The 27,747-nt window shown below is 49.8% G+C and overlaps 2 protein-coding genes across 8 annotated transcripts in view; one reads left to right on the forward strand and one right to left on the reverse strand.

Moving 5' to 3' along the window:
• The window catches only part of TMEM120B (transmembrane protein 120B), a 32,162-nt gene extending 21,000 nt beyond the window's left edge, over window positions 1–11,162 (reverse strand). Inside the window, exons 1-2 of one of the 2 annotated variants that reach the window (XM_060691907.2) lie at window positions 10,954–11,160; window positions 1,816–2,547 (exon numbers count right to left, since the gene is read on the reverse strand). In XM_060691907.2, coding sequence (XP_060547890.1) covers window positions 1,981–2,547; window positions 10,954–11,067 — 681 coding nt within the window. In that variant the 5' untranslated portion in view covers window positions 11,068–11,160 and the 3' untranslated portion in view covers window positions 1,816–1,980. Of the gene's footprint in view, window positions 1–1,815; window positions 2,548–10,953 lie in introns of those variants that run through there. The other variant, XM_087880371.1, reaches the window with a different exon arrangement.
• Window positions 11,163–13,589: 2,427 nt separating this feature from the next.
• Window positions 13,590–27,747, forward strand: part of KDM2B (lysine demethylase 2B) — a 38,635-nt gene continuing 24,477 nt past the window's right edge. For 2 of the 6 annotated variants that reach the window (XM_087880364.1, XM_087880365.1), the window contains exons 1-2: window positions 26,106–26,270; window positions 27,452–27,545. In XM_087880364.1, the coding sequence (XP_087736490.1) occupies window positions 27,462–27,545 (84 nt within the window). In that variant the 5' untranslated portion in view covers window positions 26,106–26,270; window positions 27,452–27,461. Of the gene's footprint in view, window positions 14,386–15,632; window positions 15,778–17,777; window positions 17,857–18,895; window positions 18,943–19,450; window positions 19,630–20,100; window positions 20,208–26,105; window positions 26,271–27,451; window positions 27,546–27,747 lie in introns of those variants that run through there. The other 4 variants (XM_087880363.1, XM_060691903.2, XM_087880361.1 and 1 more) reach the window with 4 other exon arrangements.

Consider the following 27,747-nt stretch of genomic DNA (forward strand, 5'->3'; position numbering starts at 1 on the left):
CCACAAAAGTAAACTGGAAAAATAATTTTAATTTTCATACTTTCATTTCCAGTCATCTGGGCAATTGCTGAGCAAATGTTGACGGTCTTCGAAGAAAAGTGATTAAAGAAATGCACGCATCTCGCCCCCCCCCCCAGGTTCAAACGATGTGCATGGCAGAATCCTCTTTCTGCTTACTGTGTTAAAGGTAAAGGTTCCCCTCGCACATCTGTGCTAGTCGTTCCCGACTCTAGGGGGCGCTGCTCATCTCCGTTTCAAAGCTGAGGAGCCAGCGCTGTCCGAAGACGTCTCCGTGGTCATGTGGCCGGCATGACTCAACGCCAAAGGCGCCCGGAACGCTGTTCCCTTCCCACCAAAGGTGGTCCCTATTTTTCTACTTGCATTTTTTAACGTGCTTTCGAACTGCTAGGTTGGCAGAAGCTGGGATGAGTCACGGGAGCTCACCCTGTCACGCGGCACTAAGGATTCGAACCGTTGAACTGCCGACCTTTTGATCGACAAGCTCAGCGTCTTAGCCACTGAGCCACCGTGACTTACTGTGATAGTTTGTGAGTTAAGGATTTGTGTGTGTGTGTGTGTGTGTGTGTGTGTGTGTGTGTGTGAAAACTTTGTATAATTGGGAAGTTTGGAGGTGTTTTTTTTCCCGTTAAAACGTTGCTGAGGATGCCCATAAGAATAAGATAGGTGGCCGAAGTATTTTATAAAGGCAACAACGACTTCAAAGAACGCAATTGTGAATGCACACATAGAGGAGTACAAATGTGTTTTTCCTATGGGGACACACCCCGAAATAGCTCTCCCAATTCCAACACGCCCGCATTCCAGATTTCCAGAGGCTCATAAAAGAGCCTGCAGGAAAAAATTTTTGAAACCTACCATGTTTTGACACCAGGAGTCACTGAAATAAAAAAATGGAGCAAGGAAACAAATCAAAATAATAATAAAGAAGCTGGTTAAGGGCTGGCCTGTGGTTGGGGGTGGGCCTGTGTGTGTCTCTCTTGCCTGTTTTGCTTCGGTCGGTCAGCAAAATCAAACTTAAGACTCTGGATGTTCTCAAGAACTTAATGCCTTCAGGCAGCGCACGACTCCCAGCCAACCTGTTATTTGACCCAAAAAAAAGTCCAAGGTGCAATACTTCCCACCAAATCTCTTAATTTCCACCGCTTCCCCCAAACCCCATTTTCTCCGTTGATGAACCGCCATTTCGAAGAGAAACAAACCCGGTTCACGGCAAGGGAAGGCACGGCCAGGAGAAGGGTGAGCGATGGGCACAGTGGTGGGTTCCTCCCGGTTCGGCCGAGCTGGTAGCGGTGACGATATGACGTCACCGAACCAGTTCTCTTTGTTCGGGAGCTGGGCCCTCCTGTCCCCCCCCCTGCGTTATTCTTACGTTTTATTTGGCCCTGCCCCCAATTTATTCACTGCCTTCCGAGTCCCAGCTGATCGTCTAAAAGGAAAAAAACTGTTTAAAGTCTTGCCGCGGAGCTTCAAAGGGCCGCCCTACAGCTGATCAGTGTTAAAAGGTAGTGTGGTGGTAGACCAGTGCCTCCAAAAACAAATGAGTAGACCGGTGCCTCCAAAAAGAAATGAGTAGACTGGAACGCTCCAAGAACAAATGGGTAGACCAGTACAGCTCTGCAAGCAAAGCCTGGTAGACCAATACCTCTGCTAAATCCTAAAGAATTGTCAAATGACCATCAAACCACACCCACAAAATAAGCCACGCCCACAGAACCAGTAGTAAAAATATTTAGAACCCACCCTGGATGGGCAGGACTCCCCGATGTTGGGTATTCCACAACCTGACGAGAACAATTCTTTTGTGCCTTTTATTGGTTTATTATTATTTCTTAAAAGCTCTAAGAAGTCCCGCTCTCGTAACCTCTTTCTCCTTACACAGAGGATTACAGCTCAGCCAAATTCGGAAAAGGTCAGGAGAGCCTGGTTGGCTCCACCATCTTTGATCTTCCCAGCAGCTTTCTAGGCGTAGTGCCCGCCGGGAGATGGCAAGGTGTCTCCTCTATGGTCCAGCTGGTCCTGCAAGCGGGCAAACTCGGCCAGCTCGTTCAGCTCCTGGAACTGCCGATCCGTCTTGTGAGTCACCAGCGAGCGATAGAAGTGGACCGCGAAGATGATGAAGACCACGCCGAAGGGGACCATGATGGTGGTGGAGGTGATGGCGGCCGCCTCGCCGGCGGTGATGGTGCCGTTGCCCGCCTGCGCGTCGGCGCCCGTCTTCTTCTTCAGCGGGTGGAATTTGACCCAACAGAGAAGCACCACCTCGGCCAAGAAGAGCAGGGTCCCAATGACGGTGGAGAAGGCCCAGGCCAGCTCGATGTGGTGGTGCATGCGCTCGTGGGGTGACTCCTTGACCGAGTTGAGGTTGTGGACGTTGCTGACGGCCTCGATGTTGGGCAAGATGCAGGTGCTGATCATCAAGGCAAAGAGGTGGACGGCCACCAGGATGGTCGTGCAAGCGCTGAAGGCAATCAAGAGTCCTGGCGGGTAGTCATGTTCTGCGTCTAGCTGGACTTCCACCATGGCCACCTGGAACGGAGCAGACAATGAAGAAAAGGTTCTGAAAGAGCTTTGGAGGCTGAACAACGGGGCCTTATTGGTGGTGTCCCCTTTATTGGTGGATAAAGGGACCTGTCCCACTAGACTGATGTCTACTGCGGCTGACATCAGACGTTCTCCAGCCTTCCAAGCTGGCCCTAAAGTCAGAGGAAGGAGCCTTGTGACTTCTTTCTAGGAAGGTTCCTGCCCTGAAGGTGTCCTACAGAAGGCATTATCTGGACTCAATTGTTAATCTTTTTTGTTGTCATCTAGGCTTGGTATTTCACCAGAATGTCATCATACAGCTTTTGTGGGCCTTCATCATTTATGGCCTGAAGGGATCTCCTTGTTCCGAAGGAGCAACGGATAGAAACAAGAGTATTAGGATGCTAAGAACTGGGTTCAAAGGGAAATGCTGGCCTGTTAACCGAAAGCTTGAGGAAATGTCTTCGCTCAGCTCATTTACCTGGTTTCAGGCGTGGGCTGCTGGGGGTTCGGGAGAACCTCTAGCTAAGATTCTGTGCAGTTTGGAGAACCCCCAAATCCCACTCCTGGCTGGCCCCACCCACACGGCCCCTCCCCTCCCCGGAGTCCCCACGCCAGTGGTGGGATTCAGCCGGTTCGCACCACTTCAGGAGAACCGGTTGTTAACTTTCTGAGCAGTTTGGTGAACTGGTTGTTGGAAGCAATCATTAGGGCAGAGAACCGCTTGTTAAATTACTTGAATCCCACCACTGCCCCACGCGGCCAGGTAAGTGCAGGGCGCACACGGAGGCTCAGGGAGGGCGAAAAATGGGCCTATGGGAAGTTCGGGAAGGCCAGAAAAAGGCCTGTTTTTGGCCTCCGGAGCCTAGGGAGGCTGTTTTCACCCTCCCGGAGGCTCAAAAAGAGCCTCCGGAGCCTGGGGAGAGCAAAAACTCCCCCTCCCACCGTGGTCCAGGCCACGCCCACCCAGCAACCAGGGAGAGGATCCATTGCTAAAATTTTTGAAGTCCACCTCTGCATGGTTTACTTTGGGCTCAGGCTGAGTAATAGCTGGGATTTTGTGAACTTCAGATAAAAAGTCACCGCTTGAAACCTTGGTCCTGAAATCAAGCCCTTTCAGAAGTCCCGTTTTACTGAAAAACAAGAAAAGGTTTGAACCTCCTCGTTGCTTACACAGAGTTGAAACTCGTGTGGGCAGTTCTTGAGAAGAATTTCAGATGAGTGGCTGTTTTCCAGTAATTGTACATGGGTCTTACTTTAGTTTCTTACACCAAGGAGAATAAAAAGGTGAAAAGAAAGTTACCCAAATGTGTTTATACGATACAGGAAATTCCTTAACCCTGATTGAACCCTACTCTTGCCTTGGTGTGGAAAACAAACAACCAAACAAAAAAAACCCAATACAACTCTGGTTAGCATGCAGCATTCAGAACAATCCATCAAAACGGCTCATGTCCTATTTCGCATCCCCCGCCAAGTCCAGCTTTGTTTAATCGTGGTTAGTTGAACCCACCATCGTTTGCAAAAGGCAAGGGGCTGGAATCGCACAACACGTCGAATCCAAAAATCAACGTTGCTGGAGAGCCTGAAGCAAAAGACTCCAAAAACTACAGGGAAGAAACAAAAGTTTTCAAATATCCGGATCGGCTTTGGAGAAAGAGGAAGGAAACAGATGTCTGTCAAAGAAAAGAGAAACTAAGGCCTTCTTGGGAACCAGAATGTCAAAGAAAGTTTAAAAACTCATCCTTCACCAATGGGGAGGAGGGGTGGTTGAGATTTTCACACAACCCCCCCCAAAACTTTGAATTACAGATTTTATTTTCCTGGGCTCCAAGATCACTGCAGATGGGGACTGCAGCCAAGAAATTAAAAGATGCTTGCTCTTGGGGAGGAAAGCTATGGCAAATCTAGACATCTTACTAAAAAGCAGAGACATCACCCTGCCAACGAAAGTGCATATAGTCAAGGCTATGGTTTTCCCAGTTGCAACGGATGGCTGTGAAAGTTGGACCACAAGGAAGGCTGAGAAGGCCAAAGAATGGAGGCCCTTGAACTCTGGTGCTGGAGAAGACTCCTGAGAGTCCCTTGGACTACAAGGCCATCCAACAGGTCGGTCCTAGAGGAGATCAACCCTGACTGCTCTTTAGAGGGCCAGATCCTGAAGAGGAAACTCAAATCCTTTGGCCACCTGATGAGAAGGAAGGACTCCCTGGAGAAGAGCCTCATGCTGGGAAAGATTGCGGGTAAAAGAAGAAGAAGGGGACGGCGGAGAATGAGGTGGCTGGATGGAGTCACTGAAGCAGTCGGCGGGAGCTTCAATGGACTCGAGAGGATGGTAGAGGACAGGAAAGCCTGGAGGAATGTGGTCCATGGGGTCACGATGGGTTGGACATGACTTCGCAACTAACAACAACAAAACTTTGAATTTCCAACTTGCCAAAAACTAGGTTCTCATAAGGTAGGTAGCATCAAAGGACTACAAAGCACCCACATTTCTATCTGTGTCACCCAATGATTACCATCCAGGAATTTTTTGGGAATTCTGAAAGGTGAATCCAGAGAGGTGAAAACTTTCAATCGGATTCACAAGCCGCTGTGGAGACGGGAGAGGGGGGGATGGATGGACTTCTTGGTGATGGCTCCCCCCCCCAGGTTCACGGCCAGGTTTATGGCCCTCTTCCCTCTCAGGTGCCACAGAAACCACAAGTGTCCAGTATTCAAAAATTTTCGCACGGAACAGGCCTTGTTTGCATCTGCTGCTTTTTGTCCCCATTAAGGTTTCCAAACAGCGGAAGAAAAAGTCCATTTTGCTTTACGGAGAAAAGAGCAACGAGGGCCAAAAAGCCTCCCTCCTTTTCTAGTATTATACAATTCCAGCCTCCGATTCACACCCTGGGATCCTCCATTCCTCTCCCAGCTAAGAAAAAGAAAAAAAGAAAAGAAATTGCTCTCAGATCGTTTGAGTTTTGGGTGGCAGCCAGTATCGGGTTTGCCCAGCGACGCTAAGAGAATCAGCTCTGACGCATTTATGGAACGGCGAGCTCAATTTCGCCAGAAACGGAGGAAAAAAAAAAAACACCTTTCAATCTGGCCTGAAGAGGTACAAAGGAAAATTAAAAAGCTGCCTGAAACCAAACATTAGCCGTGCCAATTTAAAAAAAAAATGCAACAACAGAAGAAAACACTTCCGGCTTTTATTTCGCTGCCAATATAAAAACGTTCCCCCGGTTTTGCAGGGGAACTGAGATAGGACAAATAGATTGCAGATCCGGAAGAATAGAAGGTGGTTTCTTCCCCCAGATGGAAAAAAAAAAACTTTTTTTTTTAAAGAAAAAAACCCAAAGTGTTAAAATGCTCTGCCACCAGCATTAGTGCTATGCTCAAATACAACCTGGCTAATTAAGGGAGAAAATTCAATGCCAATAAGACTGCCAGCGAATCAGGCGATTTCAAGTTTTTACTTGAAAAGAACAAACTTGCAAGCTTTAACCGATTAAAGCTGGATCTCAGCGCTCAGGCAAAGCTGGTCTGTTATTTTTCGAGGATTTCTTTCGAGAAACCGGCCAGAGATTTTAACCCGGGACGGGCTCGGTTTCATTCTGCACGAATGATTCCTACAAAATGTGGGCGATCAGAAGGTGAAGGAGGAATCTGGGCTTGGTTGCTGGATCCAATCTCTACTCCTACTGAGTTTCCAAAACGTTGTACAGGTAGTTTGCGACTTACGACCACAATTGAGCCCCAAATTTTCTGACGCTAAGTGAAACATTTGTTAAGGGAGCTTTGCTGCATTTTAGGACCTTCCTTGCCAAAGTCGTTAAGTTAGGAACATGGTTGTTAAACGAATCTGGCTTCCCTCATCAGAAGATCGCAGAAGGGGATCACATGACCCCAGGATACCATGACAGTCATAAATAAGAGTCAGTGGCCAGGCATCCGAATTTTCATTATGTGACCATGGGGATCCATGCTGCAATGGTTGTAGATGTGAAAAATGGTGGTAAGTCCGTATTTCAGCGCCGTTATAACTTTGAAGAGTTTACTAAAGGAACTGTTGTAATTTGAGGACTAGCTGTATTTGCATTTGAAAGGAACTCACCAAGCAGGATGCCACGCACTAAATAAATTAATAAATCTCTAAGCAGGTCATATAACTTAAAAAGTAAACAAGGGAATTAAATGTCCTCCTTCTGCTGGATCGGTATCTGAAAGGCAGCCTTAAATAAATTTCAATAAAATGTTGATAGCAAGAGAACTCAATTGGAAGTTGATGAGGATGATGATGATGATTGGAAAAAGCAAACTCTTTTGCCCCTGAAAAATAAAACTTGAGAGTTCAACTGGAGCCATTTTAAAGTCTCGTATTATTAACCTTTCATAGCTACTGAACCACCTATCTCATGATGCACAGCAGGATGCTATTGGAGAAGGCCGGAAGAGAAGGTTATTCTTTGTTTAATTCTGTTGGCTGACTAATGGACAGCAGGTGTTCTCACACCACGCAGCACCACCAGCTAAGTTACAAGGGTCTTCAAACTTGCCAAGTTTAAGACTTGTGGACTTCAACTCCCAGAATTCCTGAGCTGACATGAATGGAGGAGGAATTCTGGGAGTTGAAGTCCACAAGTCTTAAAGCTGTCAAGCGTGAAGACCCTTGAGCTAAGAGAAAACTTATAGAAAACGGTCATAAATGCAAGCCAGTTGAAGTTTGCTAATGTAACATTAGCAATTAGAGGGAAGGAAGAATCGGAGTATTACAACATATGGGGGCAATTTTATCAATGGAAAGAGACTGAATATAGACAATAGGCAATAGGGGAAAATATATTGCAATATATTACATTTAAATGTAAAAGGAAAGATAAATATGTACTAAGAAAATGATGATAAACGTTGAATATGATGACAGCCAAAAAAATTTCTTTGTACCCAGATGTTACACTGATTAATGAATTGTTTGTTTAAAAATAAAAATTTCTCTCAAATAAACAAATAAATAAATAAATGCAAGCCCATTGCCAAATGACCAGATTGCAATCACTTGGGGCAGTGGTCGTAAGTGTGAGGACCAAGTCCGAAGTCACTTTTTTCCCCCCAGCACCATCGTAACTTTGAATGGTGGCTAAATGTATGGACAATAAGTCAAGGCCTGCCTGAAAAGAAATTCATGCTAATGTTTCACACATCGTGTTAAGCCTTCATAATGCCCTTTCGTTTAGGGGGGGGATCGGGTGTTACCGCATAAGGAAATTGATGCACTCAATCAATGATGGTTTATTCCATCATCCGTGGGTTAAATAAACCAAGCTAAGGGCGATGTATGAACGCAGCCGTTGACGCTTGAGAGTATCCTTAAGCCAAGAAAGCTGCAAGTTTTGACAACAGAAGGGAGGGGGTTTATACTCTTAGCGCCTTCTGAGGCCAAAACTCTTGTTAGGACAAACAGTCCTAAATATACAAAAAGGAAGAGAGGTTTTTTTTGAAGCGCCGTTTCCCCTTTTTGTCGAACGCTAAAAGCTCTCATTCAGAAATCGTATCCTGCCCCGTTGGCTCAAAACTTGGCAAATCCTACACAGGAATCACAATAACTTAATTTTTTTTTTAAAAAAAGAATTAAACCTCCAGTGAAAGTCAGCTGCCTTCAGAACAAAAGAAATACTGCTTGCAAGCTAGAAAGCTTCTTTTGAACGCTTGGAGGGGTGGGAAAAAAAAACCAGGACTGCATTTTAAAACACTGGCTGCTCTTAAGATAGATGGAGGGGCTTCTCCAGGGCAGGCTGGAATTTATTCCCCGTCTCCCGGAATCAAATCAGATGTAAAATGGGCTGAACCGTTAACTGTTAACTGAATAGTTTTGGCTACGCCGCTACGCCTTTGGGCTCAACCTGGCTTAAACCAAACCATTCCCTTCTCAGAAATTTTAACAGCAAGCCAACATCACTGTGAAAATGTCAAATTCACCACGAATCTACACAGACAACACATTATGTACATTTGCCCTTTGTGTCCCGATCACAGTACAGGTGGTCCTCGGCTTATGACCCACAATTGAGCCCAACATTTCTGTGGCTGAGTGTGATGTTCGTTCCGTGAGTTTGGCCTCATTTTACGACCTTTCGTAAAAAGGCTGTTTTAACTTCGGACACTAAATGAACCTTCATTAAGTCAAGGACTATCTGTACACTTGATGACTTCATCACAACACAATAGAACACAATGTTGCTTTTTCTGGCCAAGACCTGTTTAACTTTAAACATATTTGAATCGTGAGTTTTATATATTAGGTCGTAGAAATATGCTTGAATTTTAATTTTACATTAATTTTAAAATTAAAATTTAATTTGCGATGCTTCTGACACAAATAAAACAAACCCTGAATCTAAGATGCAAAGTTTTGCAGACAAGAGACATTCGACACCTGTATTTTAAAGGCAGAAACCAGGTTTGCCAAATTGATTTTTGTGGACATGAATGCCACATTTTTAATTTGGGGGGGGGTATGGACAGTGCCTTCAACCATGGCTCAATTATTTGCTCTGGATGTTCTCATTGCTTTGTTTCTGCAAGAAAGCACTGGAGTGGGGAAATCATTCAATGTAGCACTTGCAAAGAAAATAAACAACCTCTGGGCCCAAACACTTTGCAATGGGTTGGGGGAAGGTAGTGATTTTGCCTACCCCCACCCAAAGCATCTTCTGCATCTGGAAACTCCAACTCCCAGAATTCCCCAGTCAAGTATCTCTTCTGCTGAGCATGCTGGGAAATGATATTGCCACATCTCCTCCCCTTGAGATTCCCAGCTTTGATGGGAAGAGCCAAAAAACCCATTTAGTGGGATGGGAGCCAGCTTGGCAATCACGGTTAAGTAACTTTTGATGCTGTGAGGATTCACACTCAGAACCAGTCGAGGCTGGCCTAGAAACCAGAAGATGATTTAGACATGAAAGCCAGCTGAATGACTTTGGACCAATCTCTCTCTCTCTCTTTTTCAGCCCAGCCCACCTCACAGGGTTGTTGTTGAAGGGGGAATGATAGAAGGAGAGAGGAGGGCCAGGTATGTTTGTTTACCAACCATCCCTCACTTATAAACAACAAAATAATCATTTTAACATCCTAAGCTGCCCAGAGTCACCTTGCTGCTGAGATGGGCAGCAAATCCATTTCATAAAGAATAAAAATACCGATTAGACGGATCGATCTTTATAGAAATGCCTTGTTCATATTATGATGAAAAAAAAACACAATAAGTTGTGATTTGAGGTCAATGCCTTATTTTACTGCAACAGAAAACTATGTTTCTTTTCCTTTTTCTCTTATCCTTCCTCCCTACCGGTTTCCCTATTCGCTTTCCTATTTTGTATCTTATTTTAATCGGATAATAACCCAATAAAAAAAGGCGAAACGGGGGAAAAAAAAATAAAGAAAGAACAGCCAAAGCAGGGAGAGCGACTCTAACCTGAATGAAAGACTCCCAAGGCGGATTGCGGGGAAGCAGAAAACTTCAAGGGGGAAGTTTTGCAACCGACGCTAACCGAGAGCGGCGTTTGCAAGCCCCGGACAGAGAGACAGAGAGGGGGGAGAGCCCGGTGGCCAACGCCGGAGGCGCGTGCATTCTTCTGCACGTGCGAAAGAGCCCCCCGCGGGGAAGGAGGCGGAGGGGCCCACTCGGGACCAGAGAGGATGCCTGCAAGCAAGGGGACCCGCGGAGTTCCCGGTTCCGACGTTCTGCAGGAGCGGGGCTGAGCCTGGACCCCTTCCCCTAATTTTGCACGCGTTCACAGCCCACCCACTCCCGCCGGAGCCGCTTTGCAGCCCCCTCCCATAATTCACGGATACCTCCCCCTCCCCAAAACCCCCTCCGACCCCTCCCTCCGCGGAGGGGCAGGTCGTCCCCCCCCCAAGCAGAAGAGGGGGGGGGTCTTCCGCCCAGGCGCTTCTGCAACAGCCCCCCCACGACCCCCTGGCCCATCGTCCCCAGCCCAGACGTTTCTGCAAGCGCCCCCCCCCGGCCCTTCCGCGACTCCCTGGCCCATCGTCCCCAGCCCAGACGTTTCTACAAGCGCCCCCCGGCCCCTCCGCGACTCCCTGGCCCATCGTCCCCAGCCCAGACGTTTCTACAAGCGCCCCCCGGCCCCTCCGCGACTCCCTGGCCCATCGTCCCCAGCCCAGACGTTTCTGCAAGCGCCCCCCCGGCCCCTCCGCGACCCCCTGGCCCATCGTCCCCAGCCCAGACGTTTCTGCAAGCGCCCCCCCCGGCCCTTCCGCGACTCCCTGGCCCATCGTCCCCAGCCCAGACGTTTCTGGAAGCGCCCCCCCCGGCCCTTCCGCGACTCCCTGGCCCATCGTCCCCAGCCCAGACGTTTCTGCAAGCGCCCCCCCCCCGGCCCCTTCCCCCCCAGTCTCCCCGCTCACCATGGCGAAGCCGGAGAGGAGCGCCGAGGTGCGGCTGGAGGCTTTGAGCTTGGCCCGACTAAGGTAGAGCTTCCGCCAGGACAGCGCCTGCATGGAGTGCTCGTTGAGGCTCATCGGGCGCCCTCAGCCCCGCCGGGCCGTCGCCCCCGCCTCGCCTGCCGCTCAGCTCCGCCGCCCGCCCGCTCCCTTGCCTGCCTGCCTGCCAGCCGCCCGTCCGCGCCGCCCCCGGGGCCGGGCCAGCGCCGGATATGGGACGCCCGCCTCTCCGAGGGACGCCCGCCCAAGACCCCGCCCGGCCCGGGACGACCCCCGCGCGGAGAGCCCTGGGCCGGCGCCAGCTGTGCCGACTCTCAAGTCCCAGGAGGCTCGGCCGGGGATTCTGGGAGTTGAAGTCCAGCCATCTGGAAGACCCTCCCCAGCTAATCAGATTGGGGGTCCTCCTTGAGCTTGGGAGACGTTTCCTGACCCTACTAGCGAACATCGTCAGTGCTTTAATGAAGGGAGGTTTGAGGAAGAGGAAGAAGGGGGGGGAGGAGGAGGACTGAAGGTGTGGGGAGGGGTCCTTGGTGCTTTCTTAGCCTGGGTGTTTTCTTGCTGGCGTTTCAATTGGGTGACATCAGTGCTAGAAGGTGGAAAACCCCACTCCCTTCTGACACTGATGATGTTCCCTAGTTGGGTCATGAAACGCCTACAAGAAAATAAGCACCAAGAACCCCTCATTTCAATTTTGAGCTACAAATCTTTTGCTTTATTTATTAAGTCCAATTTCTATTTATTAAGTCCAATTTCTATTTATTAAGTCCAATTTATATTTATTTGTCCAATTTATATGCCGCCCTTCTCCGTAGACTCAGGGGGGCTTACAATGCATTATAGCAATAGCCTGCATACTTTTTTTTTTGTATATACCTGCTTGTTAGGGCTTTCGCTCCCCCCCCAAGCAGCGGTGTTCTAATACAAAGTCGCCTTATTGCCCCCACAATCCGGGTCCTCAATTTACCTACCTTGCAAGGGTTGGAAGGCTGAGTCAACCTTGAGCCTGGTGAGATTCGAACTCGCAGTAATTGCAGGCAGCTGGCAGCTAAGTGCTAGCACTTAACAGCACTTTAGTCTGCTGCACCACCGAGGCTTTATTGGTGGTAGAAGGAAACCTCCCGCAAGAGTAACCAGAATGGGCTACAAGGTTTCCTCGGTGTGAATTTTGTGGCGGCCAATGCAACTTTTAAGTTTGTGCCAATCGTGGTTTATGGAATGCAATGGGTTTTATGGGACGCAGGTTGGGTTTTGTCAACCGAGGTGGGCTCCATCCCCAGGTGGTGGTCTTACTATTACAGTTACTAGTATATTTGCTGTCCATCTCATTTCCAAGCCAGGGTATCTGGGCTCTCTAGCGACGGTTAAGGTGCTTTAGAGAGGAGGAATGCCTGGATCAATGATTTTGGGCAGAGATGAGGTCCAGGCGGGGGTCTCCAGGAAAGGGGCCTGGTGGCGCAGCTGTTATTAACATTCAGCTGCCTGCAATTACTGCAAGTTCGAATCTCGCCAGGCTCAAGGTTGACTCAGCCTTCCATCCTTTCTAAGGTAGGTAATATGAGGACCCAGTTTGTGGGGGCAATAAGCTGACTTTGTATAAATATATACAAAAGAATGAAGGCTATTGCTTAACGCATTGTAAGCCGCCCTGAGTCTCCGGAGAAGGGCGGCATATAAATCAAATTAAAAAAAAAAAAGGTTTCATGGCAACTCGGGGAGCGAAACTTCCGTGGGATACCCTGGATCCACGCTGGAAAGCTCTCCACTCCCAATCCAATTTTGGACCAGTCCCAGTAAGTGGGAGGGATGATCCATCCGGGTCGTCCGAGGACACCCGTTTTCCCGTGGCCAAGGCGGCTGCCAAGCCACGCGGGTCCTCTTCGCCCACCCAAGCCCACCGCCCAGAGAGTCCCGAAGGCAGGCCGGCCCACCCGCGCCTCTGAGCTCGCCACGCTCCACTCCCCACCCCCCCATCCCCGCATCACCCCCGCAAGATGCAAGTCCCAGCTCGGGTGGGCCACCCACCCACGGGGGTTTGTCCCCCTTCCGCGTCTGCACTGGCTCCGGACAGGAGGAGGAGGAGGAGGAGGCGAGGATCGCCAGCCCAGGAAGAGGCGGCGACGCTTGGGCCCCCCCAGCCTCCGGCTTCCTCTTCCTGCGGCCTCCAGCGGCTCTCTGCCAGCCCCCCACTCCCCTCCCCACTCCACGCGCGGCAAGTCAAAGGCGCCCTGCAAGGAGAGCCGCTGCTTCTCCAACGCTCCAACGCGGAGATTCCTTCCACCGATCAGTCCCCCCACCCCCCCACCCGAAGGAAGAAAAAAAAGAGCCACTCCCCCCAGTCGTGCGTGCATGCACGCGCGTGCACTCGACTTCTTCTCCCCCCCCCACTTTTGCAAGGCCAGTTGCAGCGCCTGCGCGCTGGGGGAGACTCGTGATCCGACCACAACACCCGATCTCTTCTCTTTCCCCCCCCCCCACACCCCACCAATCCCCGCGCGCGCTTTCCCAGCCTGTGCGCCCCCCGAGGAGGTCTAGCGATCCTGAGCGGCCAAGATCCGGGATTTCCCTTTGCTCTCCCCCACCCCCACCCCCCATTCCTCTCCCCTCCCACCAAGCCACCCCTTCACTCCCCCCGCCCCACTGTTTATGTTCCGGGGACTCGCGTGACGCCTCTGCGCGCCCCCTCCTCTCTTTTCCCTCCCCCTTTGCACGCCGAAAGGCTGGGAGAAAAAAAAAAAAAAAGGAATTCTTTGCGGGACTTTTTGCATAAGAAAACCGAGGCCACCTCCTGGCCCCCCCCACCCGGGAGGGGGGGGCGGAAAGCCAAAAGCAAAAGAACAAACAAACAAACACAAAAGCGGGGAGGGGGGGCAACATAAAGCATCGCCCACCCCCTTCCCCTCCTCCTCCGTCTGCCCCCCCCCACCCCCGCTGAGCGATCCTTTGCTTTCGGAGCTGCTTGGCCCCCCCTCCCTCTCTCGCCTTCCCGCCCCCCCCACGCCCCCTCCCGCCTCTAAAAGAAAGTGTTGATCGCCCGGGGGGGGGGGAGAGCCAAACTTTAGAGAGAGGGAGAGGGAGAGAGAGACCCGGATGGCCTTTTGCAACCCTCGCGGGGGGGCGAGAGGCGGCTTTTTTTGTCGGGAATTGGATTATTTGGGAAGCCTCTAAATTGGAGGGGAGGGGAGGGAGGAAGAGGAGGGGGAGGCGGGGGAATTTTCCGGGGGTTTCCTCTCTCTCTCTCTCGCGGTTCCCCCCCCCGTCTCAGTTTTGGGGCCCAGCCCGGCAGGAACCCCCCCCCTCCGACCTCTGCAGCAGGACCCAAAGGAGGAACTGTTGACTCTCTAAAGAGATGAAAGTGTTCAGATCATGGAGGCAGAAAGAGGCTCGCCCAGGAGACTGGTGTGTACTTTCTCGGCTCGGCTGGGGAGGGGTGGGGTGGGGGGAAAAAGGGAGGCCAGATCCAGGAGAGGAAAGATCCCCCCCACCCCCGGGTTTCCCGAGAGTCTGGGGTGGGGGGGGTGGGCGCGATTCGGGGCTTGCCTGCGCGCCGGCTGGGCATTTAAACCAGCCGCGGGGAGATCCTGGCTTTGCTACCGGCGGGGGGGGGGGTTGGGTTTGGGGGTGGGTTGCTGGGAAGGAGAGGGAGAAAAAGAGAGAGGGGGGGAGGCTCGTTGCGTGGACCCCCCTTCCCTCCCCTCCCCTCCCGCCGCTGCGCCCGATCCTACGGCGGAGGGGCGCGCAAGTGGCGTCCCCACATTGCAGCGATGTTTTCTTTCCGCCTTGTTTTGGATGGGGTGGGGGTGGGGGTGGGAAACCTGGGCCTCGCCTCTGCTGCTTTGGGTGGGGAGGGGAGGCGAGGCGGCTTAACTCTTTCCTAACTCCCCTTCTCTCCTCCCCCTCCCCCGACCCACTTTCCCCCATCCCCACAGATCGGTCCCGGTGGGCAGAAAAGACCCCCACCCACCCAAAACTTCCGCGTTGGGCGCCGGGGAAACCCAGCCTGGCTTGAGATAGGCGCGATGCGCGTGTTTGGAAGCGGGGGTGGGTGGGACGGGACGACACGGGGAAAGGGACCCCCGGTGGGTTTGGCGGAGGGGGCCGGTGCGGGCGGGGACCCCCGTGTTACATAACGCCGTGTGCTTTTTTTAAAAGGCCGGCTTCCGGTATGACTCGGGCAGCCTGCGCGGCTTCTCCTGCTACGTAAACCGGGCTGGCTTGTTGGTGTTTTTCCGTTGCTAAGGGAGAGAGAGAGAGAGAGAGAGAGAGTGGTCGTGGGAACGGGGGCAAGAGAAGCCTCCCGGGGGTCTCCCGCAGCCAAAGGCAGGAGGAGCCCACTCCGCAGGGTTGCGTGCAATAACTCGGCTTGGTATCCACCTCACCTCACCCCACTCCCGAGTCGAGAAGCACCCGGGCAAAGCCTTCACACGCACAACCCGAGACACGGGTTTGGGCACGTAGGTGGGGGGTGGGGAGAACAGGGCTCGGGCTAACCCAGCGCAAAGAGTGTGTGGGGGGGCGCTGCTCCCCTTTCCACCCCCCGTGCCCCCCTCCTGCCTGCCTGCCTTCCCCAGCGCGGCGCCCGCGGGCCCCCATCCCGGGCTCCCCCAGCGACGCGCCCCTTGGCCTTGTCTGCCCTTCCCGTGCAGCGCTGCATCGGCCGGCGGCTCTACGACGAGAACGAGGACCTGTCCGACGTGGAGGAGATCGTCAGCGTGCGCGGCTTCAACCTGGACGAGAAGCTGAGGAGCCGCAGCTACCGCGGGGACTTCGTGCGGCCCATGGACGGCCAAGGTGAGCCCGGCTGACTCCCACGTGCCGCCCGCCTCCCCGGCTTCGTATTTCCCGCCGGGGGATCCGGTGACGCCGCTGAGGCTGGACAGGGGGGGAAGCGGCTGAGGCGCGCTTCGAACCCGGGAAGGCGGAGCCGCTCTTCCCGCCCCCCCCTCCCGCCCTGGACTGAGGGGGCCCTGTCGCCCCCTCCCCACTTGGGCCCTTGCCCCCCCTTTTTAATTCCCCTCTTGGGGAGGGGGTCGCCTCAGGCCCGACTGGATGCCCACCTTCCCCTTGACCCTGACTTTCCCGGCTGCCCCCAGCTCCAAAAAGAACCCCCCCCTCACGTCTGAACTGAGGGAAAGAGTGAGGGTCTCTCTTCAGGTGGGCATCCAGGGAAAATTGAGACACTTTTCCCTTCCCCCCCTCCTCCAAGGACCCACCTGAGAGAGCGTTGAGGACTCCGCGGCCCATTTTCCCCTCAGACTTGAGGGTTAGCCGTCACCTAGGGAGAGTGATGGGCTTTGTAGTCTGGGGTCCGGGGGCTTTTCAGGCATGGGACCGTTTCTGAGAGCGGGTGTTCCAGACAGGCTGGGCTTGGGCCCGGCTGGGGATGATGGGTTTTAGCCTTGGGCTCAACTGGGGATGATGGGCTGGGTCCTTGGGCCCAGTTGGAGAGGGTGGGCTTGGGCCTTGGGCCCAGCTAGGGTTGGTGGGCTTTAGCCTTGGGCCCAATTGGGGATGGTGGGCTTGGGCCCGGCTGGGGATGGTGGGCGTTGTAGTGCCAAATAACTGGAGAAGCTAGAACTGGATGATTAATTTGTTTTCTGGGGTCTCTTATAGCTTATATGAACTGCTTTTCAATGGACATTTTAAGTACATTTCCCCAAAAAGTAGTCCTCAGTCCGTTTATTGGGTCTAGCTCCCTGCTGAACGTTCTTAGGATTTTGAGGAGGTTTTTTTCTGAACAAAATCAGCTTTTAAAAAAACATTTAACTTGGGTTTCCATTGATTGAGCCTTCATTAACCTTTGAGCAATTGCCGATTAAAATGTAATTCAGGGAAAAGACGGTCAAAAGCTTAGTGGCATCTTGAACTCAAATCTCCTTTGCTGGTTAGCCTTGAGTGTGTTCCCCTTGGGTGGTAGCAGCCTAAGCTACCTCGCAGGATTGTTGTGAAGAGGGAAAACCAGAGGCACAGAGTTGTTAGGATGGGGAACAAAGCTAGCCCACAAAGCTTGACATCTTTTGGAAGGAGAGGATACAACGTGACACATGAATATAATCTTCAAATATTGCTCATATAATTCCTTGTGTGTCCAATCACACTTAGCCAATAAAGAATTCTATTCTATTCTAAAAAAAAAAACTCAGCGTGAAGAAAATGTAAAATGACAGGACCAGCATTAAAAAAAAAAACCCTGTTTTAAACCGTACATGTATTGTTTCGTTTACTCTGCTGAAGGAAGTAGGATTAGGAAGGATGTTAGAAGAGCTGTGCTTTGAAAAAGTAAACTCGGTGTCTTGAGTTCAAAGTTGCTAAGCTAAAAGCAAAGAACATTATGACTACAGCTCAACACCTACTCTTAAGAAATGTTGATTTCTATTTGTCATCCTTGCAAAGCTGCAAGGCACCGAAAAAAGTAACTTAATACTGACCAGTTCTCACACTTAACAACGGTTACGGTCAGGTGATCAAAATTCGCATCCCGAGGTCACGTGACTGCCATGTGGCCTTCCCAGGCGGATTCCGACAAACAAAGTCAGTGGGGGAAGCGTTGATTGCTTGATTCGTTTAACAACGGTTCCATTTAGCAGCCATTGCAAAAAAAAAAAAACTTAGAAAATTTGGTGTGCAGTTCCCTTAAGCCTTGCTTAGCAACAGAAATTTTGATTCCACTTATGGTCGTAAATCGAGGGCTATCTATATTTGTCAAGCTTTTTTTTTTTGTTTTGTTTTTTTAACGGCTGAAATCTTACAACTGATCTGTCTCTGACCTCCTCGCCTTTTTTTCCTTCCAGATTTCACTTTTGAATACGTGCAGCAGGAAGCGCTAAAAGTGCCTCTCATCTTCCGAAGTAAGACTGGACTGGGAATTAAGTAAGACCACTCTACTCTTAATCTATATCATCCTGTGTCTTTTATCTCAGGGGTCTCCAACCTTGGCAACTTTAAGCCTGGCGGACTTCAACTCCCAGAATTCCTCAGCCAGCTTTGCTTGTTGAAGTCCACCAGGCTTAAAGTTGCCAAGGTTGGAGACCCCTGTTTTATCTGGTCTTGTAATCAAGCTGGGATATATGATAGGATAAATGGTGGGTTTTCAACTGTGGCATAGCCCCTTATCTTGAGGAAAGATGGAAGAAAACATTATTATTTATTATATAGCTGCCCAAGTTATACATGTTGTTGTTGTTAATCGCGAAGTCGTGTCCAACCCATCACGACCCCATAGACAACGTTCTTTCAGGCCTTCCTGTCCTCTACCATCCTCTGGAGTCCATTTAAGCTCACACCGACTGCTTCAGTGACTCCATCCAGCCACCTCGTTCTCTGCCGTCCCTTCTTCTTTTGCCCTCCATCGTTCCCAGCATTAGGCTCTTCTCCAAGGAGTCCTTCCTTCTCATTAGGTGGCCAAAGGATTTGAGTTTCCTCTTCAGGATCTGGCCTTCTAAAGAGCAGTCAGGGTTGACCTTCTCTAGGACTGACCGGTTGGATGGCCTTGCAGTCCAAGGGACTCGCAGGAGTCTTCTCCAGCACCATCGTTCAAAGGCCTCTCAATTCTTTGGTGCTCAGCTTACATACATAGGTGACTTTTATTCTTCCTACGAAGAATAGGTTTGCAGTCTGGCTAGGAATTGGGGACCTTGGAAAACTAATTCTATGAACGGAACTGGTTCTAAGATCCTGGATAGCTATTCAGACATCACCCCCTCTCCTTCTAAAGATGATCCTTGGGATAATTCAAGGTCTCTGATCATTTTTTTGTATTTTCAGTTGGCAAATGAGTGAGGGGGAAAAAACGAGGGTTTTAAATGTTGTCCTGGCGGCGGCTGCTTAGCCAGGGATGGTCTGTTGTTGTGATGATTGTGACTCTCTTAATTTGCATTTAATTTAATCCCTTCGCCTTGGATCATTTCAGGATGCCCGACCCCAACTTCACTGCCCAAGACGCTAAGATGCTCGTGGGTAAGTTTCGATGCCTCTTTCCATAATGCAGAAATGATGCAGTAAGATTTGAGTTTTTTTTAAAAAATAAAAACAAACAGGGTATTATGCATAAACTACACAAGAGAGAGGCTGCTAAACCAAGAATATATAACCAAGGTTGCATACTGAAGTTGCACCTAAATCTGTATTTTGCAGAATTTTGCAGAATTGAGCCTGTCTGAGAACTGAAAATTAGTGGAAACTTTGGTAGCTAAAGTCTTCACACATCTGCTTGCTCCTTGTTCAGGGGAAAATACTGATTAAAAATTAAATTTGAATATGAAATCTTGCTGTTATTCTAAAATAAAGCCAGTTTAATAACCGATTCTCAAACTTATCCTGGGAAACCTGTGGGGTGTTCTAGAATAATGAGAAATAGCCAGTTTGAGTAGCTCTGATTCCCACCATAGTTGGAATTTTCTCGTGTTTACTAGGAATAAAATCTGCCATATTTTCTCACCAACCTTCCTTTTCCAAACTCTCCCAGGGAGCCGCCGAATTGTGGACGTGGTGGATGTGAACACCCAAAAAGGTGTTGAAATGAGCATGGCTCAATTTGTGCGTTATTATGAAACCCCCGAGGCAGAGCGTGAGAAGCTGTACAACATGATCAGCCTGGAATTCAGCCACACCAAACTAGCCAACATTGTCAAGCGTCCCAATGTCGTAAGTGGAGTTTCTAGCTGATGGCTGAAAACCTGGGGTCAATGGAAGCATCCTAGTTGAGCTTGGGGATCAATAGGAGCATCCTAGTTGAGCTTGGGGGTCAATGAGAGCTTCCTAGTTGAGCTTGGTGGGTCAATGAGAGCTTTCTAGTTGAGTTGGAGGTCAATGAGAGCTTCCTAGTTGAGTTGGGGGTCAACAGGAGCATCCTAGTTGAGCTTGGGATCAATGGGAGCTTCCCAGTTGAGCTTGGGGAGTCAATGAGAGCTTCCTAGTTGAGCTTGGGGTCAATGGGAGCATCCTAGTTGAGCTTGGGGGTCAATGAGAGCTTCCCAGTTGAGCTTGGGGAGTCAATGAGAGCTTCCCAGTTGAGTTTGGAGGTCAATGAGAGCTTCCTAGTTGACCATCCTTAGCCAAGGGAACCGGTCTTTCCTTACCACTTCCTACCTTAACTCTGCTTTTGGTCTTTCCCAGGTGGATTTGGTTGACTGGGTAGACAACATGTGGCCGCGGCATTTAAAGGAAAGACAGACCGAGTCCACAAATGCCATTTCAGAGATGAAATATCCCAAAGTGAAAAAGTAAGTGGATTTTTTCTCCTAGATTTCCTGGCTAAATTATGATTAAAGCTAGGTGTGATGGGGTGTTGAGCCTAAATTCAGAGGAGCTTTTGTGCGTCTCTTGCTGAAAGTTCGGACGGTGCAGATTTGTGTGGTTGTGACAATTAATGGTTGGGGTTTTTTGGAACTCTGATTTGGTGACAAGCAAAGGTGATAGGGAAGGACACGGCTGCCGCTATGTCACAGAGTCGCAGACAAATAGGAAGGGACCTTGGCTGCGATCGGCTGAATTGCTGTGATGTCAGCAGGGCGAGCCAAAGACCTGGGTGTATGGTTCTGCCTGGCTTGTTGGTTTGTGTTTCTGTTGTTGTAAGCAGGTTGCCGGCAAAGGGTATCTATCCCCTGTTCTAATTGCCTTGTTGTGGATTTGGGATTTCCTTCTTACAAGACCATTTTTCCTTCTTACAAACTGGTTTCCTGTGGTTTTTTTTTTTTAAATTGCTACCACCGTGGGGATAAAGGCATTTCTTCCTTTCTTTTTTGCTCGCTTGCTTGTGTTTAACATGCTTTGCCAAGTAGGTCGCTCGGATGCTTTCTTAAACCTTGCAGCAAAAATGCTTGCGTGGCAGTATTAGCTGTGAGTTGGGAGTTTCGTAGATAACAATGTTAAAGGAACCATGCTGGCTGTTTGTTCTGAATTGCTTATAGAGGGAATAAAATGTTCAGGATAGGGAGCAGAAGAGAATAACAGGGTTGCAGGGGACCTTGGAGGTCTTCTAGTCCAGCCCCCTGCTCAGCCAGGAAACCCTGTACCATTTCAGACAAATTAGCATTATTAGCATTAGAATAGAATCAAAATAACAGAGTTGGAAGGGACCTTGGAGGTCTTCTAGTCCAGCCCCCTGCTTAGGCAGGAAACCCTCTACCATTTCAGACAAATGGTTATCCAATCTCTTCTTAAAAGCCTCCAGTGTTGGAGCATTTGTTTAGTGACTGAAGTTACAGTGGCACTGAAAAAAATGGCCTGTGACTGTTTTTCACACTTATGACCATTACAAGCATCCCCATGGTTACGTGATCAACATTTAGACACTTGTCACCCGGCTTGTATTTGTGACGGTCGCTGCGTCCCGAGGTCACGTGACTTTCCCTTTTTGCGGCCTTCTAACAAGCAAAGTTCAATGGGGAAGCCAGATTCACTTAACAACCGTGGCAAGAAAGTTCGCAAAATGGGGCAAATTCCCTTAACGACTGTCTCACTTAGCAACGTAAATTTTGGGTTCAATTGTGCTCGTAAGTTGAGGGCTACCTCTATTCAGATACCTGTCAGGGTGCCAAGTAACACCTCCCGTACGAAAGAAGAGCCTTGGTGGCGCAGCAGACTAAAGCGCTGTTAAGTAACACCAGCTGTCTGCAATTACTGCAAGTTCAAATCTCACTAGGCTCAAGGTTGACTCAGCCTTCCATCCTTCCGAGATAGGTAAAAGGAGGACCCGGTTTGTGTGGGCAATAAGCTGACTTTGTATAAAATAGAAACTGCTTAGGGGGGGCCGAAAGCCCTACTAAGCAGATATATACAAAAGTATGAAGGCTATTGCTTAATGCATTGTAAGCCGCCCTGAGTCTCCGGAAAAGGGTGGCATATAAATCGAACCAATAAATAAATAAATATGACTCCGAGGCTTGAAGTTCCTCAAAGTCCCATTTTATTAGAGATGTCATATTGGCACATCTGGGAAAACCTGAATCTGAGAGCTTCCATGTTTTCCCCACCCAAATGGAAGTCTAAGTCCCTTCCCCCCTGCACCCACATGTCTATCGCATGGTCCAATCCAAGCACCCTCCCCGCTAGAGATCCCTCCCAGTTCCAACCGTCATATTCCATAGTTGGGTAATAAAACGTTGGCATAAAAACAACCAAGCTCAGGGAGCACCAAAGGAACCCTCATCTCTTTCAGGTGAAAGGAGATGAAAATGGAAAAAATAGTAAAGGTAAAGGTTCCCCTCGCACATACGTGCTGGTTGTTCCCGACTCTAGGGGGCGGTGCTCATCTCCGTTTCAAAACCAAAGAGCTAACGCTGTCCGAAGACGTCTCTGTGGTCATGTGGCCGGCATGACTCAACGCCAAAGGCACACGGAACGCTGTTCCCTTCCCACCAAAGGTGGTCCCTATTTTTCTACTTGCGTTTTTTACCTGCTTTCGAACTGCTAGGTTGGCAGAAGCTGGGACAAGTCACAGGAGCTCACCCCGTTACGCGGCACTCGGGATTCGAACCGCTGAACTGCCGACCTTTCGATCAACAAGCTCAACATCACTGAGCCACTGCATCGCTTATGAAAAAATAGGGTTGTTTAATTTGAACACCCCTCCTCCACAGATTTAGATATTTAGCTGCACTTTGTTATACTAACGAAGGTCCCTGCATGATTTGAGTGAAAAACCCCATCCTTGGAAAGTTTTATATATTTTTTTTAAGTTTTTGCAAAACTCCAGTCCTGTGTTCTAGTTCGTAAGCGACCTTGATGGTAGCGATCTGGGGGAAATGCTCGGTGTTTAGTCACTCAGTCAAGGCTGGAAGAGATACGGCTATTTTTCAATGTGCGATGGATGCTGCAGCCAAGCAGAAGAAAATTACGTGAGGATTGCCTGCTCAGAGCAAAATTGAGTGGGAGAGAGAGAAGGAGAGAGAGGGGCGGTAGAGAGAAGCAAGCAGCCGTCACGGTGACTTCTCTCTCCTTGCCTCCTCGGAGAGTAAACGAATTTCCCACTAAAATTCCATCTGTGCGGGGGTTTTTTTGATCCAAGAGAGGGGCTCGCTGCCTCCTGACCCCAAAACCACAATCCTACCTCATCCATATGTTCACACACACACAACCAATTCTAGAGCAGATCTGCTCTGTTTTCTCTGGTTGTTTTTCCTATCCTGGCCCACCATTTTATCCCATGGATTCTCTAAGGGGGGTCTTTCCAAGCTTCCTGGTTAGCAGAGATTGTTTGATTTTTCTCTGTTCAGCTTGGCCAACTGCCCTCCTGCTGTCTCCCACCCCCCACACTTTGCGGGGGGGGGGGGAACAAAGCCAATAGATAAGGTTGGGAAGAGATTATTTTTCCCTGGGGGTTGCAGTGTATGTATGTGTGTGTGATGGTGTGGGGAGAATATCTGTGCTATGATTTTTTGTGGCTTTAATTGCTTGGAATGCTTTGTGGATGATGGACAGTCCTTTTGCAAGCATCGGTTTATCTTTGAGTCCTTAAATCCTAAATGATAAGAGGACTTAAAACTGAAGGAAACTTCTGCAAAAGATGTTTGACCTTGAAAGCATTCACAATGGCCTTCCCACCCCCCCCCAAGTTTATTTCTGGGAGTTTTGAATGAACAGGTGTGGCTCTTTCTTGGCTGCAGGTGATTTACGAATACAACTTTGTAAGCTGGTAGAATAGAACGAGGGGTATTTGGACTGCATTCACAGAGCGAGCGATATCTTTGCAAGGTTGCGTCCGTGCGTTGGTGACAACGTGTGCTTATTGAATCTATCGGGATGCAGCCAATAGAGGCTGTAGCTGACTTTTGGGGTCCCTTCTAAAAGCAGCTTCAAATCTGCGATGCCGCCCTGCACCATTCGGAACAGGCTGCTGTTAAAAGAGAAAGGCGTTTTTCTCTTCGAAAATCTAAAATTCTGATATTGTGATTGGAGAAAAGGAGGAAGGAATCCTCTTGTTATCCTCTCCGTTGTTATTTTATCTTCTCGTTTTGGCGTAAAATTCTCCACTCTTTTACACAAACAGACACACACACACACACACACAGAGGTCTGTCTTTTGCATTGTTGCCTCTGGCTGCTTTTTACACCAATGTGCAAATGTTTGCTGTACAGTGACATCCGAATGAAAACAAATGAGTGTAGCTTTTTAGGGAATTAAAAAAAAAAAAACAAGAGGCGAAGGACAGTTTTTAGCAGAGGCTCTAGCTGGGAATTTCCTCTCCCCTCCTATGCCATCAGTAAAAAAAAAAAAAAACCCACACACACCCCTCCCAAAATGTGGGAAGAAGCCCTCCCTTAAGCTATGCAAAGTGGCGTTTCATTGCCTTCTAATTTGGGAGCAATTAAAGGACAGAAAACGCCAGGTTTTCCCTCCCCTCCTAACAAGTTCAGTGCTGCCTCCGCCAGGCAAGCATCTTCGAAAATGCCACCATCGCTCATGGTTCTCAGCTCCTCCTTCCTTCCATTTCTTTTATGGTTATTTTTTTCCCACCCTCCCATTTTTTTCTCTCTACCATTTTCAGCATCTTCCACCATCGTTTTGGTGGACGGGGTGGGGAAGAGAAACCCAAAAACAAAACACAGGAGAGATGCTGAAATAGTCCATGTCCCCGTTTAATATGAATGAAATGGAGCAAGCTCAGATCTCCCCCCACCCCACCCCAGGGAACCCCAAATTTCTGTTTATTCCAAAGATTGTGTCTACAAGGGTGGTTGGTGCTTGAGGGGTTCAGGAAGCTGGAGGTGAAATCTCTTTTTAAGTTTTATCTGTCTTTTCTCCCCCCCGGTATTTTTTTTTTTTTTTAAACCGGAAGGCACATAGGAAGGGGCCTCTGGCTTGGAGAATGGGGTGGGGGGTGGGGGGCTGGAAAAGAAAGGGGTAGGGGGCCTCTTCCTCCCAAGATGGAGGCTTGAGCACATTTCGGGAGCCAAGTCCCTTAGAAAAAGTTAGGCATTCTGGGCTGTGGTGAGCAAACGAGACCACCCACCCATTAGCTGTCTGCCGGATTATCCATGCCGGAGAAGTCGGGTTGAATTCCTCCCCCACGTGACTCCAGCCTTACAGAGGAAGCCGTAGAGGTCAACACAAAGGCACCTCTCCAGAGTCTGCTTTGCGGAGAAAAAGCCTTCGCCTTTGCCCCCCTCCCCAATTTCCAAAGCCTTGGGCTTGGACGAGAGAACAACAACAGAATATCCTTCCTCAAAGACTCTTTCTAAAGATTTTATTTCCCTAACTCCTCCTCCTCCTGCCTAAGGTTTCTTAGAAGCGGAGGTTGAGTTTTGGGGGGTTTTATGTGTGTGAAAGAAATGGATCCCTTGAGAAGAATGATCTTCTCCCCCTTATCGAGGCTTCCTGGGGGTGGGGTGTTGAAAACTTGCCGGAGTGGTGGGGGGGGCAGAGAAGAGAGCTTGTTTCAGAAGGAAGATTGAGTTGGACAAATCATGTCATCCATTCTGCAAGGATGGAAATGAGGATTCGTGCCTGGAAGAGAAGAGGGGGGGGGGTGTTTGCAAGTAGGAAGGCTAAGCCCACTTTCTAGCCAGAGAGCCAAAGGCTTGAGCAACCCCCCTCCCTCTCCAAATCTTCAGAAACTGGGGTTTTGCAGTGCACAGAAAGCTCCCTATCTGAACAACAATGCTTCGTATTTGAGATTGGATATAGGGGTGTGCATGCTTTCTGGATAACGCGGCTTAGCCTGCCTGCTACAGGAGGAAAAAGCCCCCTTTTTCTGCATCAATTCTTCCATTTAAAGGACGTTCAGCTCAGGCTAAGAACACGGGGCCGGTTCAAGTCCCAGTTTTAAGTCTACGATATATGCAGATTTGTTCGTTTGTTTCCAGACATGTCCTCGGGATAAACTCCACGGTATTCTCTCTCACACACACACACCCTTCCAGTCTCTACGCCATCATACTAGTGTTTTGTTTTAAAGAAAAATGATTCATATAATCCCAAATCCACCGAGGACCTTTCAGATATTCCCCCAACCCAGTGGCCGCTCGCATCCCAAGTTTGCTTTCTGCTTCCAAGTTTCTCGCGGGGGGGGGGGGGGAGGGCTGAAGCTTCCCAAACCAGCCCCTGAGTGGGTGTCACCGGACCTAGAGGAAGGGGGAGAAAGGGGGAAGAGGGGCTTAGGAGCCTGGGAGGAGGAGGAGGAGGAGAGAAGGAAGGAGGACTTGTATTTTGAAAAGGGGCTCCTGCCGGAGGTCTAGGGAGGTGGAATCTTTCTTGTGTGCTCCTTGGATATTTTGCCCGCTTGGAAGGTTTAATGGCGCGCCAAGCGCCAGGGAGAAATTCCCGTGCCCAAAACCCAGACAAGGTAGGCTGTTTTGCAAGACAGAGGTTGAGTTGCAAAACCAAAATCTGAGTTCCCATCCCCCTTTCCCTTTCCCTCTCCCTTTCCTTCCTTCCTTCCCTCTCCCTCTCCCTCTCCCAACTCCCTCCCTCCCCCTCCCCACGCATTTACCATTTTCCCCATGACAGAAGCACTGCGTATCCCTGTCAACTCAAAGAGGTTGCTAGGCAGCTTGCCTTTTCCCTAACCCAAGACTTTCGGATCGCCAAGGGAAGCCTGGCAAAGGGCACCACCGTTCTCCCCCACCCCCACAGCCTCTCGCTGGGAGGATGCGGGCATCCACCTGGACAGTGTCGGAGGGGAGGGAAAACGGCGGGTGATTGGCGGGAGAAGGGAACCGGGCCAGCGGGGATGGCTCGGGAGTGCAGTCAGGGCACACACGCGGTCTGGTAGGGAAGGCGAAGGACACGCAGGGACAAATACACACACACACACACCCGTACGCTCCAGTTGAGATAACCAGCTACCGGAACCAGGAAAGGAGGTTAGTGTGTTAAGCCGTGCACATTTCCTGCGTCTCTTAAGGTGCCCGTAGCGGGCAGAAGGATGGGTCATGGGTGCTGAGTAGGAATGAGAGCAACCAGCCAAAAAGGAATGGTGGAAAACTGATTTTAAAGTCCTCCCAATCAGAGTTTTCAAAGGGAGAGAGAGAGAGGGAGGAATGGAGCACTTTCGCCTTCCAGTTCATCCAGGAGCTTTGCAAGCAAGGAGTTTTGCAAAATACTCGACCCATTAACAGTGTCAGGTTTAAGCAGAACTGTTCGTAAACTTTGCCCGTGGAAGGATTGGGAAGAAAAAGCCGTCCTTATTTTGCGGTTCCAAAGTCTAGCGGAGAGCGGGCTGAGAACAGAGAAACGGGGGCAGCCCACGTAGATGGCCAATTTAATTTCGGGCGGCCTCTCGGTGGTGTGCTCCCTTCAAGAAGGAGGGGGAGAGGTGCATTGCCTGGTTCGTGGTTTTTTTTTTTTTTCTCCCCTCCTTTCCCCCTGCAGCAGAAATCTCTCGGCTGTTTCTAAAATCCCACCCGGATAACAAATGGGAAAGCCTTATTAATTGGAGGAGGGGAGGGGGAGTCGTTTGCTGACGATGTGCACATTAGACGCGCCTTATCTCGGCGGGTTTTAAAGCGAGGGTCTCTCTTGCAGGTACTGTTTGATGAGCGTGAAAGGATGCTTCACCGATTTCCACATTGATTTCGGAGGTACTTCGGTGTGGTATCACGTTTTCCGGGGAGGAAAGGTAAGCGGAGTCTCCGCCGAAGGGCATCCTTTATAAAAAAAAAAATCCTCGTAAAGAATGGAGGGGGGGGGGGCTCAATTTTTTTTTTCTTTTCAAAATAGGCTTCAGCAAGGGGAAACGGCCAAGCAAGGAAAGGCAGCCGTGCTGTGTGCTGAATTTAAAATAGAATATTGGACATGCTCGTTTTGCTTCTTTTAAAAGA

This window comes from Pantherophis guttatus, chromosome 17 (assembly GCF_059756535.1).
Source record: "Pantherophis guttatus breed Tessera chromosome 17, ASM5975653v1, whole genome shotgun sequence".
Classification (NCBI taxonomy): domain Eukaryota; kingdom Metazoa; phylum Chordata; class Lepidosauria; order Squamata; family Colubridae; genus Pantherophis; species Pantherophis guttatus.